Genomic DNA, 15,853 nt, shown 5'->3' with positions numbered 1-15,853 from the left:
GGACAGATAAGTTTAGGGTTCCCACACCCGTGCGACCCAACCTGCGACTTGGGACTGCAAGACGCATGAGAAGTCATATACTATGGCTTCCAATGGGTACCATTTGTGTCTGTGCGACACCAGCAGTCCCTGATTCCTGGATCCACAGACCTCAAGATTACACAGGTCGCAGGGAAAAAAAAAACAAATAGCAATTTTCAGGTCGAACAAGTAAGGGGTCCCCAATGCTGTGACTCCCTGGAGGATTGCAGCCAACAAACCCCTGCTGTGTATCCCTAAGATGCAGAAAGGTAGATCCATGAGAAACACTGCTTAGCCTGATATACAAACGATAAGGCAGTAAATATAGGACATACAGGACACAAACATTCAATCTTTGTGTATGTCTGATGTGTAGTAATATACCAATACTGAGCAGAGAGGCCACCATCCTCAATGTGTCTCTCAGCTGAGCAGCAAAAACAAAATCAGAAAAAGACAAGCAACCTTCACTGCTGTGTCCTTTCTGATATGCAGCCAATAAGGCAGTATATGCAAGACATAAAAGGACAGACAACCTTCAATCTTGTATATGTCTGATGTGCAACAATATAACAATTCTGAATAGAGATAGCACATCCATATTGAAGCGATTTGGCCTTGCGACTCAACATGTCAAATCGCATGGCTAAAATCAGCACAACACCACTTTGTGGTGCTACATGGATTACCAAAGGCAGTATATGTACTACACCTGGCAGGGGTTCAATTTGTATTTCTGCTATGTAGCCCAACAAATTCGAACCATCAATTTTCACTGCTGCCTTTCTGATAAGGCAGTAATACAGGACACGAAAACCTCACAGACCTTAATGCTGTATAAATCTGATGTGCAACAATAAAACACTATGAATAGAGATAGCACACCAATATTGAAATGATTTGTCATGCGACTCAACATGTCAAATCGCATGTTTAAACTCGGCAGCCATTGCTGTTAATAGCACTGTCTGAATCAGCACAGCGCCACGCAAATCAGGACCATCAGACTTCACTGCTGCCTTTCTGATAAGTAACCAACAAGGCAGTAAAACAGGACACAAAGCCCCACAGACAGACCTCAATCTTGTGTATGTCTGATGTGCAGCAATATAACCATTATGAGCAGAGATGTCACCTGACTCAATGATGTGCATTTCCGCTGTGCAACACAAAACCAGAAAGTACAGACCCCCTTCACTGTTGTATTTTTCTGATCTGTAGCCAAACAAAGCAGTACCTTTAGTATATAAAAGGACAGCAAACAAGCTTCAGTGCAGTGCATTTCTGATGTACAGCAATATAGCCCTTATAAGCAGAGATGTCACAAATCTCAATGTGTATTTCTGCTGTGCCACAAAAACATCCCAGCAAGCACAAACCTTCACTACTGAGGTCTACTGGTGTGCAGCCAATGAGGAGTCATGGTCTATCCCTTTATGAAATAACCAACAGACAATTTATTTCATAGGCATAGCCTGGGCTGTAGATACTAAACCTTCACCACCAGAGAAGAAACAGATCCTAAAATTGTTGGACCCTCTACTATTAGTAGTAGTTGTTGTCCTACCTTACCTCCATAGACTGAGCAAACGCTAGCCAGCACATATCCAGGTGGTGCTGATTAGCAACTAAAGTCTCAATGAGCCCAGCCCTAGAGACCAATTTAAGACAGCCTCTAGAAGAGGTGGTTACCAGTTTAGCCTGGGAGGTAAATAGCTATTTGCAGGCTTCAAACAATCAATTATGTAGCTCTTGCATAGGTTTGCACAGAAAATCCTCAATTAAAAGGATGTAGGGAGCGATCTTTGGTGAATCGCCTTTAGATCTGCCACTGAGTGGATTGTAGCCCAAACCAAAAAAAAAAGTTTCTTCTTACCTCCTACACTATAATATAAACACAGTGTAAAGGTGGAGTGGGAGGTTGGAGCTTATGAAAGTTAACTATAGCAGTCAACCCCCAAAAGGAGGATCTGTGACAAGGGAACCCCTACTGTGCCACACAGTAGCTTGGTCTCTGCCCATCCTTGAATGTTAGGTCAGCTTTTAAACATTGTGAAGCAACTTCAGATTCCTAGCAGCTGGGCTAATAGGGCCGGTAACCTAGTGCACCTGCTGACCAGGGGAGCTTCTGAATCCACCAACCACTGCCCAATTAATAACCTGTTCAGTGGTATACCTGGCCTGTAAGTAACTTTGTATCTACCAGGTCCCCTCTGTACGCTATATTCATCCCTACTAAATGTACCACAACTGGGCATGTAGGGAGAGGCTGGCAACCTACTGCTGCGATAACCACAGTGTCTCTGCTGTAAGAGGGAGCTGTGGCTGGTGGTTTTAGCAGTGGCGTCTGCGCTATTTGTATCCCGACCCCAAGTTCTGCACTGCACCAGTCAGTATATACACGGGGAAGGGGGAGCAATGGCCTACCTACCTCTTTCTCATCTGAAGTGGTTTAGGCACACTCGTTCCTCTGCACCACCTGTCCACCATACAGCTTCTCTGATGTAAGAGGGGCTGCAGCTGGTGTTTTTAGCAGAAGCTTAAGGGCTATTTGAATCCAGACCCCAGGTGAGATCTCAAATGCCCAGGAACCCTCTGGCTGGAATTGGGGATTTTGCAGCTAAATTCCCACGGCAAAAGGAAAGTAAAGTACTCACCGTTGTCGTCTTCCTCTTTTTGCCACAGCCAGCGGGCTTGCTTTTCCATCCTTATGGTCCACACGCAAGGAGGATAGCCGCCAAAGTGCTCCCCCCCCCCCAACTGCTGTCCCCATAGGGAGGTGCCAGGTTAGGCTGTGTCCTGCACTGTACCAGTCAGTCTATATACATGGGGGGGGGGGGGGGGCAATGCCTTCCATTCCTCATTCCCATTTTCATATCTGAGGTGGTTAAGGCAGACATCCACCGTAGTAAACTGGTGCCTCCTCGCTCTAGAGAAAGGAGGATGTGGGCGCCTGCTCCTACTGACTCTCAGCCTTCCCTCCTGGGTAAGAACGCCGCTGCCATTTTCCCGAAGTTTGAAAATGACGCGGGTGCTTGTTGCCACGCCCTCTCCGGCAGCCCACGCGAGCTACCGGGGACCCAGGAGTCAGGGACAAGATCCCCCTGGAAAGAACCGATGGCCAGCACCCCCGTCTGAACAGCCACCTGTACAGGTAAGGAGGGGGAGACAGGATAATGGCCCCTGAAGTTCTGGGTACACCACTGTACCCAGGGTCCTTCAGCTCTCAGGGGGGCTCTTCCAATTTCTGCTGCCCGCCCTGAGGAAAAGATAGGGGAACCCCCCAGGAAGGACAAGAATATCCTACCAGACCCAGAGGCTTCCCAGGCTTGTGGTCCGGCTCCCAGGGGGAGACCACCAGCCCCAGGCTTCGGGTCATTTGGAAAAAAACAAACAGTTTCGCTGTGTAGGGAGAAACACAATCAAAAACTGAGGATCAAGGGGAAGGGTGGGGACTTAAAACAGCTGTCGATTGATTGTGTTTCCTGTAGGGAGGAGCCTCTCATCTCTCAGATGTGCCGTCCTGGAAGATGACTTGAGAAAAATGATCGCTTAGTGACAATGGCAAAAGGGGGTGAAAGGGTTAACTAGCGGCAATCAGGGGGTTAAAACCATTATTGGGTAGTATATCGGGGTACCTAGCGCTATAAAAACCTGGCGGTGAACCTAAAAAAATAACTAGCTACCTAGCGACACTAGCGACACTGATGCAGCGATCAGAAAAATGATCGCTTAGTGACACTGACAAAAGGGGGTGAAAGGGTTAACTCTAGGGGGTTAAATCTTTATTGGGGGGTGGTGGGGGCTACCCTGGACCTAACACTAACTGTCCTGACAGTTTTTACTGTCACAACTGACACTGAATGCATTGATCAGTAAAGAAATGATCAATGCAATCAGTGACACTGTGACTGGGGGGGGGAGGGGGGGCGGGGGGGATCGGGGGGGGGGGGGGGGTTTGTGTGCCTGTGTGTACCTACATGTCAGTGTAGTGTTGGTGCACACTTACTATTAGTCTTCTCCTCGTAGTCCGGTCAAAAAGACCGCCCCGAGGAGAATGACATCACTTCCTCCTTCCTGTGTAAACAATACACAGTGGGAGGAAGCTTCTCATTGGCCAGGAGCGATCCAGAGGGGGTGGCCGAAAACGAACGGCCATCCCCTCATCACGGAGCGCTCCTGGACCGAATCGGACCGTCGTATCCAGCGGGAGGGGGTCCGATTGGACCCCCCACCCGCTGGAAGGCAATCACGTACATCTACGTGATTGTGCCTGCCTGTGCCATTGTGCTGACGTACAATGGCAATACGGCGGTCCTGAAGTGGTTAAAATCACTGCTCCTGAAAAAACGTCCGTTTTTAAAACTTTTTTTTGCATTGATCCATGTCCCCTGGGGCAGGACCCTGGTCCCCAAACACTTTTTAGGACAGTAACCTGCATATTACCCTTTAAAATTAGCACTTTAGATTTCTTCCATAGACTTGTATAGGGTGTTCCGGCTTTTCGAATTTGCTGCGAACAGCCCAAATTGTTCACGGTTCGCTGAACAGGCAATGTTCGAGTTGAACATGAGTTCGACTCGAACTCGAAGCTCATCCCTAGTCAGAATAATGAAACCACTTTCCATCCATCACATTGCTATATGGCGGGCGGGAAGCGGATAACTACCCTAAGCCTGTCGTTATACTGCCCTAGCCCACCCCTTGGAATTTAGCATAATGGTATGTCATATAATTTTGCATATAGACAAGGTGCTGCTGTTGCATGTAAATCTGACTTCCTGATAAATTTAGTTTTAATTATCATCATTATATAAAAATAATGGATGTGGCGCCTTTGGTGGGCGTGAATTTTATTTTATTTTTTGGGGGGGGGGGGGTCAGCTTTTAATTCTTGGACCCAGGCAGCACAATGTCTTCGGCCAGCCTTGGTGGAGGGGGGGGAGAAGATTTGTTTGCTGCCCCCCAAAACATTTATGTTTTTTGGGGGTCCTTGTATGGCCCCTTTCACACTGCCGTGACTTATAAGTCACGCAATTTTGCAGCTGTGATTTCAGGGAATACCTGTGTACCTTGAGGTATATGGACCGCAACTTGCATGAAAGTCAGACCAAAGTAGTACAGGGACTACTTGGAAGTTGCACATATATGAATGGTTATCATTGGAAATCATGGGAAACAACTTGTCGTGCGAGTTTGCAGTACCAAGCCTTAAAAAGGTGACACAACTGAAAAACAAAAGTCAAAGAAATGCAGACCCAGAGAACTCAATCTGCTTCCAAAAAATTTCTTGATGACACGTCCTTGCAAGTCATGTAAGAAACAAACGGTTGATCAGTTGAAGTTTAGCAGCTCAGGCTTGGCAGATTCTTCCCAGAAGGTCAATAATGAAACAATTAGGATTTTTATTAGGCGTATCAGAAGTAGACATCTCAGGTAGTAATGAGGCCAGCAGCTCCCACATCAAACCTGTTGCTGAATGAGCAGTGTCATTGTGATATGGATGGAGAGCTCAGCACAGAGGAAAGCTCCGGTACACCATCTGCCGATCCTTGGGTCACACCCATAGAGCAGGGGTCTCCAAACTGTGGCCCAGGGGCCAGATGTGACCCTTTGCTTACCTTTATCTGGCCCTTGGGCCACTATTCATCCCACTTATATGAGACACTGCCCACTGACACCAAAAATGGGGTATAATTCCTGCCACTGACATCAACAATGGGGCACCATTTCTCTCACTGACACCAATAGGGCACTATTCCTCCCCCATAATACCAAAGATGGGACACTGTTTACTACCACTAATGCCGGAAAACAAATGTTCTATCCCTGCTGGAAACAGTCCAGCCCCCCTAAAGTCTAAAGGACAGGAAACTGGCCCTTTGTTTAGAAAGTTTGGAGACCCCTGCCATAGACCACTAGTGGTGTGGTGACCCGGGGAATGATCACTAGTGGTGTGGTGACCCGGGGAAAGTCTCTATTGGTGTGGTGACCCGGGGATGATCATTCCTAATGATCCCCGGATCTATCACACCAATAGTGACCATCCCCGGATCTATCACACCAATAGTGACCATCCCCGGATCTATCACACCAATAGTGACCATCCCCGGATCTATCACACCAATAGTGACCATCCCCGGGTCACCACACCAATAGTGACCATCCCCGGATCCATCACACCAATAGTGACCAATCCCCGGGGTCTGTCACACCACTAGAGACCAATCCCCGGGGTCTGTCACACCACTAGAGACCAATCCCCGGGGTCTGTCACACCACTAGAGACCAATCCCCGGGGTCTGTCACACCACTAGAGACCAATCCCCGGGGTCTGTCACACCACTAGAGACCAATCCCCGGGGTCTGTCACACCACTAGAGACCAATCCCCGGATCTATCACACCACTAGAGACCATCCCCGGATCTATCACACCAATAGTGACCATCCCCGGATCTATCACACCAATAGTGACCATCCCCGGATCTATCACACCAATAGTGACCATCCCCGGATCTATCACACCAATAGTGACCATCCCCGGGTCACCACACCAATAGTGACCATCCCCGGATCTATCACACCAATAGTGACCATCCCCGGGTCACCACACCAATAGTGACCATCCCCGGGTCACCACACCAATAGTGACCATCCCCGGGTCACCACACCAATAGAGACCATCCCCGGGTCACCACACCAATAGAGACCATCCCCGGGTCACCACACCAATAGAGACCATCCCCGGGTCACCACACCAATAGAGACCATCCCCGGGTCACCACACCAATAGAGACCATCCCCGGGTCACCACACCAATAGAGACCATCCCCGGGTCACCACACCAATAGAGACCATCCCCGGGTCACCACACCAATAGAGACCATCCCCGGGTCACCACACCAATAGAGACCATCCCCGGGTCACCACACCAATAGAGACCATCCTTAGGTAACATCACTGACTGCTGCCGCATCTAAAGTTTGGAATTTATCAGGTCGTTTGATCATTCCGCCACCTAGTTTCCCAGGCATTCATTGCTGGGAGGGGGAGGAAGCTTGCAGCAGGCTGATCGAGAAGCAACAGGGGGGGATCGATGTCGGAGAGGTGTGCTCGGTGTGCGCTGACACAGGAGCGATCCATGGAGAATGGTGTGCATTAGGCACGGCGGCGTCACTGCTGCTCTCTGCTACCTACCCCTTCCCTCTATAGGTGTGTGCTCCCCTCTTCTGCAGCTAGCCGCCGATCTCTGACAGTCACAGGAGGAGCTGACAGCACTCAGCATGGAGGGGCCGGAGGATCGGACTTCACAGGACCTCATCTCCCCGGCTGAAAGGGACAACGCCGGGCTGTCACCCTGTACAAGTAAGTGCGAGCTCTTCTGTTACCGGGAGAGACCCCCCTCTCCACCCCCACCTTCCACATTGCAGTGATCGCTGCTTGCCGGTGACAGGTGCACTGGGGGGGAGAGAAAGCCCAGCACTGCACGCAGCAATCTACCGCAATACACCCGACAATAGCTTCTCCCTGCTCATCACTCTCATCATCATCACCTGCACTCTACTCCTGGTGCCCTTTCTAGCTGCTTTATCATCAAGGTTAATAGTACAAAGCATACGATCCTGGTGTGTTAGCTTTATGAGTGTCTTCATTCCTGCTGGCTAAAGTATAGGTGGGCAGAATGTTTCTAGGACATGCCTAGGGGTCCATTTCCAAATGTTTTTTTTTTTTTTTTCATGTAAGGTTCACCCAACTTTCACAGGTGGGGTTTAATAGGAAAATGAATGTTTCCTAGGTGAACAGAGGTATAAATGGATCCCTATGCTTTGGGCTCCTATAGCTTTCCCAACCATAAGGATCCTTATTTTTAAACAAGTACGTTCGTTCCATCCCCAGTACACGTAAAACTGCCCTATGGCTGGAAATAAAGAACAATATCTGTGTCGTATTGAACTTGTATGCAGTGAATCCTAGGTGAAAGTTATGTGAACCCTGACTAAACAGAGGTATGAATAGACCCCTATGCCATGGGCTTGTTTAAAAGCTTTCTCAACCATAAGGAGGATCCTTATTTTAATTTTTTTATTTTTTAACAAGTGAGTCATTTTTGTCCCCAATAAATGTAAAAACTATATGGCTGAACATAAAGATCATTATCTATTATCCTAGGTGAAGGTTTTACGAACCTTGATGGAACAGAGGTATATGCTATAGGCTCATCTAAAAAGCTATCCCAAGGATAAGGATCCCCCCCCCCCCCCCTTTTTTTTTTTTTTAATAAGTTATTGTTATTGTGATGTAAAACTGTCATATGGCTGAAAAATAAAGATCATTATCTATGTGGCATTAGACTTCTATTAAGCAAATCCTTAGTCATGTGGACCTTGACTGAACAGAGGTATACATTGACTCCTATGTTATAGGCTCATCTAAAAGCAGTCCCTATATATATATATATATATATATATATATATATATATATATATATATATATATATATATATATATTATTATTATTTAATGAATTATTTCATCCCTAATAAATGTAAAACTGTCCTATGGCTGAAAATAAAGATCATTATCTATGTGGCATTGAACTTCTATAAAGTGAATCCTAGGTGTAAGTTATGTGAGCCTTGAAGTTATGTGAACTAGAGGTATTAATTGACTCCTTTTGATATATAGTCTCATTTAAAAGCTAAGGATCCTTCATTTTTAAAATGTGAGTTACTCTTATCTCAAATAAACAAACATTAGTCCTTCGGCTGACAATAATAATAATTGTGCTATTGAGTTTATATGAGGATATCAATAAATGCTAGGTGAAAGTTGTGTGAATCTTAGATGAAAAGATGGAAAAATGGTCCTCTGCTATAGGCTCATGTAAAGGTATCCCAAGGATAAGGATGTTTATTTTTTTAAAGTGACAGTGTTTTTCATCTCCAGCAAAACAAAACACTTATGTGGCTAAATATAAAGATAATTATTCCTGTGTCATTAGGCCTATATGTAACACAAAATTAATTCTAGGTGAAAGATGTGTGAATATTGGCTTGAAAAGATGTATAAATGACCCCCTTTGCAAAAGTGGTAATATTTTTTTTTTATTATTTCCAATAAATGTAAAACATTAGTCATATGGCTGGAAATGAAGATCATCATGCTTGTGGCATTGATCTTATATGAGAAAAAAAAGTGAAAGTGAAAACGTGTGTGTGTATATATAGACTCTTATGCTATGGGCTGATTGGAAAGTTCCCGCAAGGATAATACCCCATATTTAAATAAAAAAAAAAAAAAGTGACAGTTATTTTCATTTCCAATGAATGTAAAATAGCCATTTGGTTGAAAATACAATTCATCACCATTGTGGCATTGAGCCTATATCTGGGACCAAATGACTGAATGCATAGCGTTTTCATGTTATCCTATAGTTGACAGTTCAGTGTCACCCTAGTATCTGATTTTAATGCTACAAAGTTTCTGTACCTACACAGACTTTTAGTATTATTCTATCACAAACGTTTTCTACATCCGCAAGAGCTGGGGAATTTTAACACTGCAGTAGCCAAAGCATGAAGATCCTACATCCAGACAGTATATTTTATAATGCTAGTTTTTGTTTTTTGTTTTTTTGTATATATTATTATACAGGATATAGCACATTAATCTAGAAAATAGATTCCAATGCATTGTAAGCAGCTTTATGATGACTATTTTTTTTTAGAACCGTGTTTTTTACTTGGGGATCAACCCATCCAGGAATAAGAACTTTTCACAGCTCATGCATTTTTTTTTGTTTGTTTGTTTTCTTTTAATCTTAATTATGTCTGTTTGTAGTTGACAATAATTACCCCATTAATGCTGTACATCACCTGGATTCTGTTCTGTCCTTATGTACATCACATAGAATGGTGAACTTGTAAAAACGAGTCCTATGTATTGCCTATTTTGTATGGCTGTTGATAGAATGAGTGGAATCATGCGATTCCTGGGGACCTATTTAACAAGTAGGATTTTCCAGGACGCAGCCTTGTAATATGCAAGATAGTGTAGGAAGTAATCCAATAAACCTTTACAGTAGGTTACCACGTTCCAGATGCTCAGCATAATGCAGTTTCTGTGCCGTAGAGCTTAGGATATGTTCTGAACACCTCATTTGTCACAGCTCTGAGCACAGTTGATTTCTGTGACCTTTTCTAACCTGATTAGTAATGTAACCCTGAACACAGACATGGGGATTCAAAGTGAAGACATTACTGCTTTGCAGGATGACTTTTTTTTTTTTTTCCTAGCTGGTGCTGACAACACTATAAGCAGTCCTTAAATGACCAGCCTTGGTGGATGTGTGCTACCTGTGGTTTTTATATCAACTTACGTCTGACGAAATAAAGATAATTAATTCATTTTTTTTCCTATCCACTTTATCTTTTCACATTTTTGTTTTAACATTGGTCTCCGTCCCATCTTATCCGCCTCCAACGTACTTTGGCAACAAGATACAGGCACCAAGCCACTGGGTCTAGCGCTATTGTACCACACGCAACTTGTCTGGAGCTTTTGTGGGATTACCATCTGGAATGAGATTTTTGTGCTTTGGGGTATTTTGCTGCTCTGTTCAGTAAGTCACCTCTCCCTAATGTGTATGCAAGGTGCTGATTTAATTTGCCGCCTCCAGGTATAGTCAGCTGGTGAATACGTTGGATCTAAACCTAATATTGTTCCTATGTTGTTCATCATGAAAACTCTATACAACAACAAAAAAAAAAGGTCTGCAGTGTGATTTTTTTCTTAGAAGGGAAAAAAAAAATATCATGAATTTGTAGCCCAATATATTTTCAGTCGTCATGGTAAGTTGCAGGGTTAAATCACTTTAAGGTTGGATTCACACCTATGCATTTTCTGTGCATTTTGCAGATTTTCACTGCAGAAAATGTTCCATAGGAAACCATGTTAAATGGACTGTAGTGCAAATCTGCAAAAAGCACAAAAAATGCATAGGTGTGAATCCAACCTTAAGCAGTGCTTCCCAAAGTGTGGAGCTAGCAGCATATATTCTCAATGCAAGTAGTAAAAACCAGCAGCCCAAGGCTTGGGAAGGCATTCCAGAATACTAGGCATCTTGTAAGAATATATGGGGCAATTTTGTCACGGCTACCTGTGTCCTTATTGGTTGGTTAATATGTTTTTATGTTGGGTTTCAGCACCAAGAATCCAGTCAAAAAATAAAGCAAACCCCATGCTGCTCCTGATCTCATAGCTTTCCTTTCACAAAAGCCCCAAAACTTACCATTACAGTCACATTAACCGTTAACATGTTACCACTTACCACCCCTGGTAGTTTGCACCAAACTTAACCATGACATTTAACACAATAAATTAATCCTTCCTTTTTTTTTTTTTTTTTTTTTTATGTTTCACATGTATTTTATATGGTCACATTTGTTACTATAATAAAAAAATTTTTTTTTTAATTACACGCTGAAATGAAATGATGTGAATAATGCCCGCAATTTTCCCTATAGCTTTAGGCTTTTTGAGGCTGATATAAAAATAATTAATTCAGTTATGTAGTCCTGAAAAATATCATGAGCAGCACAGTGGCTCTGTAGGTAGCACTTCCGTCTGGCAGCACTAGAGTCATCGGTTTGAATCCCAACCGCGGCACTACCTGCATGGAATTTGCATGTTCTCCCTGTGCCTGCCTTTGTTTCCCCTGGTTACTCTGGTTTTCTTTCATACTCCAAGGACATGGTGGTAGGTGAATTGGCTCTTGTCTAAATCAACCCTAGAATATGTACACTATATTTCCAAAAGTATTGGGACACCCCTCCAAATCATTTGGTTCAGATGTTTCAATCAGCTCCATGGCCACAGGTGTATAAAATCAAACACCTAGGCATGTAGACTGCTTCTACAAACATTTGTGAAAGAATGGGTCGTTATCAAGAACTCAGTGAATTCAAGCGTGGTACTGTGATAGGTTGCCACCTCTGCAATAAGCCTATCTGTGACATTTCCTTGCTACTAAATATTCCACAGTCAACTGTTGTGGTGTAGTGGTATCATAACAATGTGGAAGCAACTGGGAACAACAGAAACTTAGCGACAAAGTTGTGGGCCGCGTAAAATGATAGAGCAGGGTCAGCACATGCTGAAGCTCACAGTGCGCAAAAGTTGCCAACTGTCTGCAGGGTCAATAGCTCCGTGGCCGAGCAGCTGCATCCAAGCCCTATATCTCCAAGTGCAATGCAAAGCTTCAGATGCAAGTGGTGTAAAGCTCACTACCACTGGACTCTAGAGCACTGGAGACATGTTTTCTGGAGAGACCAATCGCACTTCTCTGTCTGGCAATCCAATGGACGTGTCTGGGTTTGGCGGTTGCCAGGAGAATGATTCTTGCTTAACTGCATTGTGCCATGTGTAAACTTTGGTGGAGGGGGGATTATAGGGTCGGGCCTGGCCCCTTAGTTTCGGTGAGGGGAACTCTTAAGACATCAGCATACCAAGACATTTTGGACAATTTCATGCTCCCAACATTGTGGGAACTGTTTGGGGATGGCCCTTTCCTGTTCCAACATGACTGCGCACCAGTGCACAAAGCAATGTCCTTAACAACATGGATGAGCAAGTTTGGGGTGGAGGAACATGACTGGCTTGCACAGAGTTCTGACCTCAACATGATAGAACTCCTTGGAATGAACTAGAGTGGAGACTGTGAGCCAGGCCTTCTCGTCCAAAGTCAGTACCTGACCTCACAAATGTGCTCCTGGAAGAATGGTCAAACCTTCCCATAGACACACTCCTAAACCTTGTGGACAGCCTTCCCAGAAGAGTTAAAGCTGTTATAGCTGCAAAGGGTGGGTACAACTCAATATTTAACCCTACACACTAAGACTGGGATGCCATTAAAGATCATGTGCGTGTAAAGGCAAGTGTCCCAATACTTTTGGCAATATTGTGTATATTTAAATGTTAGTTAGGGGCCTTAGATTGTAAGCTCCTTGAGGAAAGGATTGACTGTGCAATATAAATATATGTAAAGCCTTTGTAATTTGACAGCACTGTATAAGTACATGTAATAAATAAAATAAATATTGCTACTAGATCTAAATACCTGAGTTTGTCTTCTCAGAAAACGCATGCACATCAACACTAATGCTAGAAAAGGGAAGTGAGCATTTTCAACCAGTCAAACCTCTGTTGCCTTGCACAATCCACTGTTTAAACATGCTTACAGGGGGTGAGAGCAGAGTGATATCAATAGTGTAAAGCCTCTGTTTCATAGTCCAATCAGAGTAAATACAGGTTGCTGACCATGTAGCACTGCTTACAAAGATACTGCCACTTGACAACTTAGTGTTTCCAGACCACCAAGACTTTTATTTTTATTTTTTCCAAAAAGATTTTTATTGAGAATATAACCTATCCAGAAAATATTACCACCATACAATCATTAAGGTGTCATGGAACATTGGTCGTTTTGTTGAATACATGTGTCAAAGAATCACTGTTATAAAAATCACATCTGGAAACATTTCAATTTATATCAAGCATAGCAGTTTTATATCTAATAGAAGAAAAAGCGGTAAGTTAGCGTATGTAATTATGTTGCTAGATATCAAGGCGTATTGATACATCTTGGGGTATGACTAGTGAGGAGAGGTTCCACTTCGTGTAATGCTGGGGCCTGAGATTGTATGATAAGTCTAACCATCTGGAGTAGGAAGTTGCCGGTCGGATCCTCTATTGCAAGGGCCCGCATAGCAAGAGGTATTGAGCCTGGGTCCTGATGGTTAATACAATTATATAGGGATTAAGGGTAGGGCAGGGAGTATGAAGGTGTGGGGGGGGATGAGGAATGGAAGGTAGAGAGGTAAGTAGGTTAGTGGTTGTCTCCTCGGTTTCCGCCAACTTCAGCGTGATTACACTATGGTTGTGCTTTGGGGTGAAGTGGGTGAAGTATGTAGGGCACTTGGTGACCTGGAGCTGTAGAGGGAAAGTGATGACACATGGTCTCCCATACTCGTCCCTTGGTTTGGGGTGGGAGGCCATGTCATCTGGAATATGAGAAGAGATTAGAGGGAAGGGACTTCATGGAATGTTCAGTAGAAGTTAGTCATAAGTGCGTGCGTCATGTTCATAAATTTAGGCCATCAATGTCTTGTATCTGTCAGTTGTCTGAAAATGGGCCCAGCTTGCCCAAGTCCTTGAAAATTTGACTGGGGAGTCTCGGGAGATGGAAATTTCGTTTTTCCATTTCAGCTATTTTGTTGCTCTGTTTTTAAGTCATTCTGGTATGGTTGGTATGTGAGGAGAGCCCCAGTGTCTTGGAATACACATTTTTGCTGCATTGATTAGGGGTAGGATCAATGGCTTGCGGTAGTATTGTGCTCAAAGATCTGAGTGATGGAGGAGGCATTGGGCTGGGGAGTGATCTAGGGTGTACATGGATATTGATTCTGTGAGTTCTTGAACTTGCGTCCAAAATGGTTGGATTAAAGGGCAGCAGTGTGGCCGGTTCTCCGTCAAATTTCCAGCATTTGTTAGGATGGGAAGGGTTGATTTTGTTTAAAATAGCTGGGGTTTTGTACCAGTGTGTTAGCGTCTTGTAATTATTTTCCTGAATCGAGACATTTAGAGAGCCTTTAAGGACAATCGTAAATACCCGTTCCCATTGATCTTCCAGAAGTTCTAATTGTGTTTCTCTTTCCCATGTTTTTTGTGCTTTCCCTTCCTTAGGGGAGATCTCCACAAATAGCATGGAGTATATATTGGAGATAAAGTGTTGTTGAGGGTTGGATTGGGAGCACAGGTGCTCAAGAGGAGTAAATGATTGTGTGATGGAAGAGTCTCGATTGATCTCTTGTAAGAAGTGGCGAACTTGAAAATAAGTCCAGAAAGGTAAAGGGCAATTTGTAAGAGTGGGCGTTAGTTCTAGGCATTCTAGGAGAGTGCCTTTGTGAAATAATTGATAAGCTAATATGTCTGGGTGTTGCCATTGGTGCGTCAAGAATTGTGCAGACATTCCAGGGAGGAAGGCCAGGCTGAGTCTTCTAGGAGTGAGAGGTCCCGGGGTAGAGGAGATGTATAGTTTTCTCTGAAGCAGCAGAGAGTCGGTTCAATGAGAGGGTGTTTTCTGAATGTGGAGGGGATGTGTTTAGGCGACAGCCATGGAGTAGATCGTCATGGCGAAGGAGATAAGGAGTCCTCCAGTCTCACCCAATCTTTGCACTGATTATGTAGTGACCAATCTGCAATTCTAGTGAGATGGCATGCCCAGTAGTATTTTTTGAGACCTGGAAAACCAATGTCCCCCTTTGTCTTTGGTTGTGTTAAAAGGTTGTGTGCAATTCTCGGATGTTTATGCTTCCATAAAAATCCTGAGCATACCCTCTTGAAGGATAGGGGAAGTCTAATGGGGACAGTCTGCAGGATATATAGACTACGGGAAGGAAATTCATTTTGATAATTGCCACGTGGCCCAACCATGAAAACTGGTTTATTCAATTTTTTGAGGTCCTCAGATATGAATTTGAGTATTGGTAGTTTTTGGAGAAGAGATCCGCTAGGTTTGCTGTGAGGTGAATCCCTAGGTATTGCGTCTTGTCGCCATTGGAAGGTAAAGTTAGTTTCACATTGTGTTACTATCTCTTGCAGGATGGTGACATTAAAGGCATGGGATTTCGTGAGGTTGATTTTAAAATTAGAGAGATGTTGGAAGAGTTTGAAATCTTTTAGTAAGTTTGGGATATAAATATGGGGTTCACTCAGGGAAAGTAAGATGTCATCAGCAAAGGCTGCTAACTTATAGGTGTGGCCTGCTATGGG

General features: G+C 44.0%; 1 protein-coding gene across 5 annotated transcripts in view; it reads left to right on the top strand.

Annotated features, from left to right (window-relative positions):
• Positions 1-7,111: 7,111 nt before the first annotated feature.
• The window catches only part of INPP4B (inositol polyphosphate-4-phosphatase type II B), an 851,608-nt gene continuing 842,866 nt past the window's right edge, over positions 7,112-15,853 (top strand). For 3 of the 5 annotated variants that reach the window (XM_077476955.1, XM_077476953.1, XM_077476951.1), the window contains exon 1: positions 7,112-7,387. In XM_077476955.1, coding sequence (XP_077333081.1) covers positions 7,306-7,387 — 82 coding nt within the window. In that variant the 5' untranslated portion in view covers positions 7,112-7,305. The remainder of the gene's footprint in view (positions 7,388-15,853) is intronic. The other 2 variants (XM_077476950.1, XM_077476952.1) reach the window with 2 other exon arrangements.

Source organism: Lithobates pipiens, unplaced genomic scaffold (assembly GCF_037356315.1).
Source record: "Lithobates pipiens isolate NorthernLeopardFrog02 unplaced genomic scaffold, aLitPip1_a1.2 Scaffold_13, whole genome shotgun sequence".
Lineage (NCBI taxonomy): Eukaryota > Metazoa > Chordata > Amphibia > Anura > Ranidae > Lithobates > Lithobates pipiens.
Note: the sequence above shows the minus strand (reverse complement) of the source record. Positions and strands in the feature narration are given on the sequence as shown.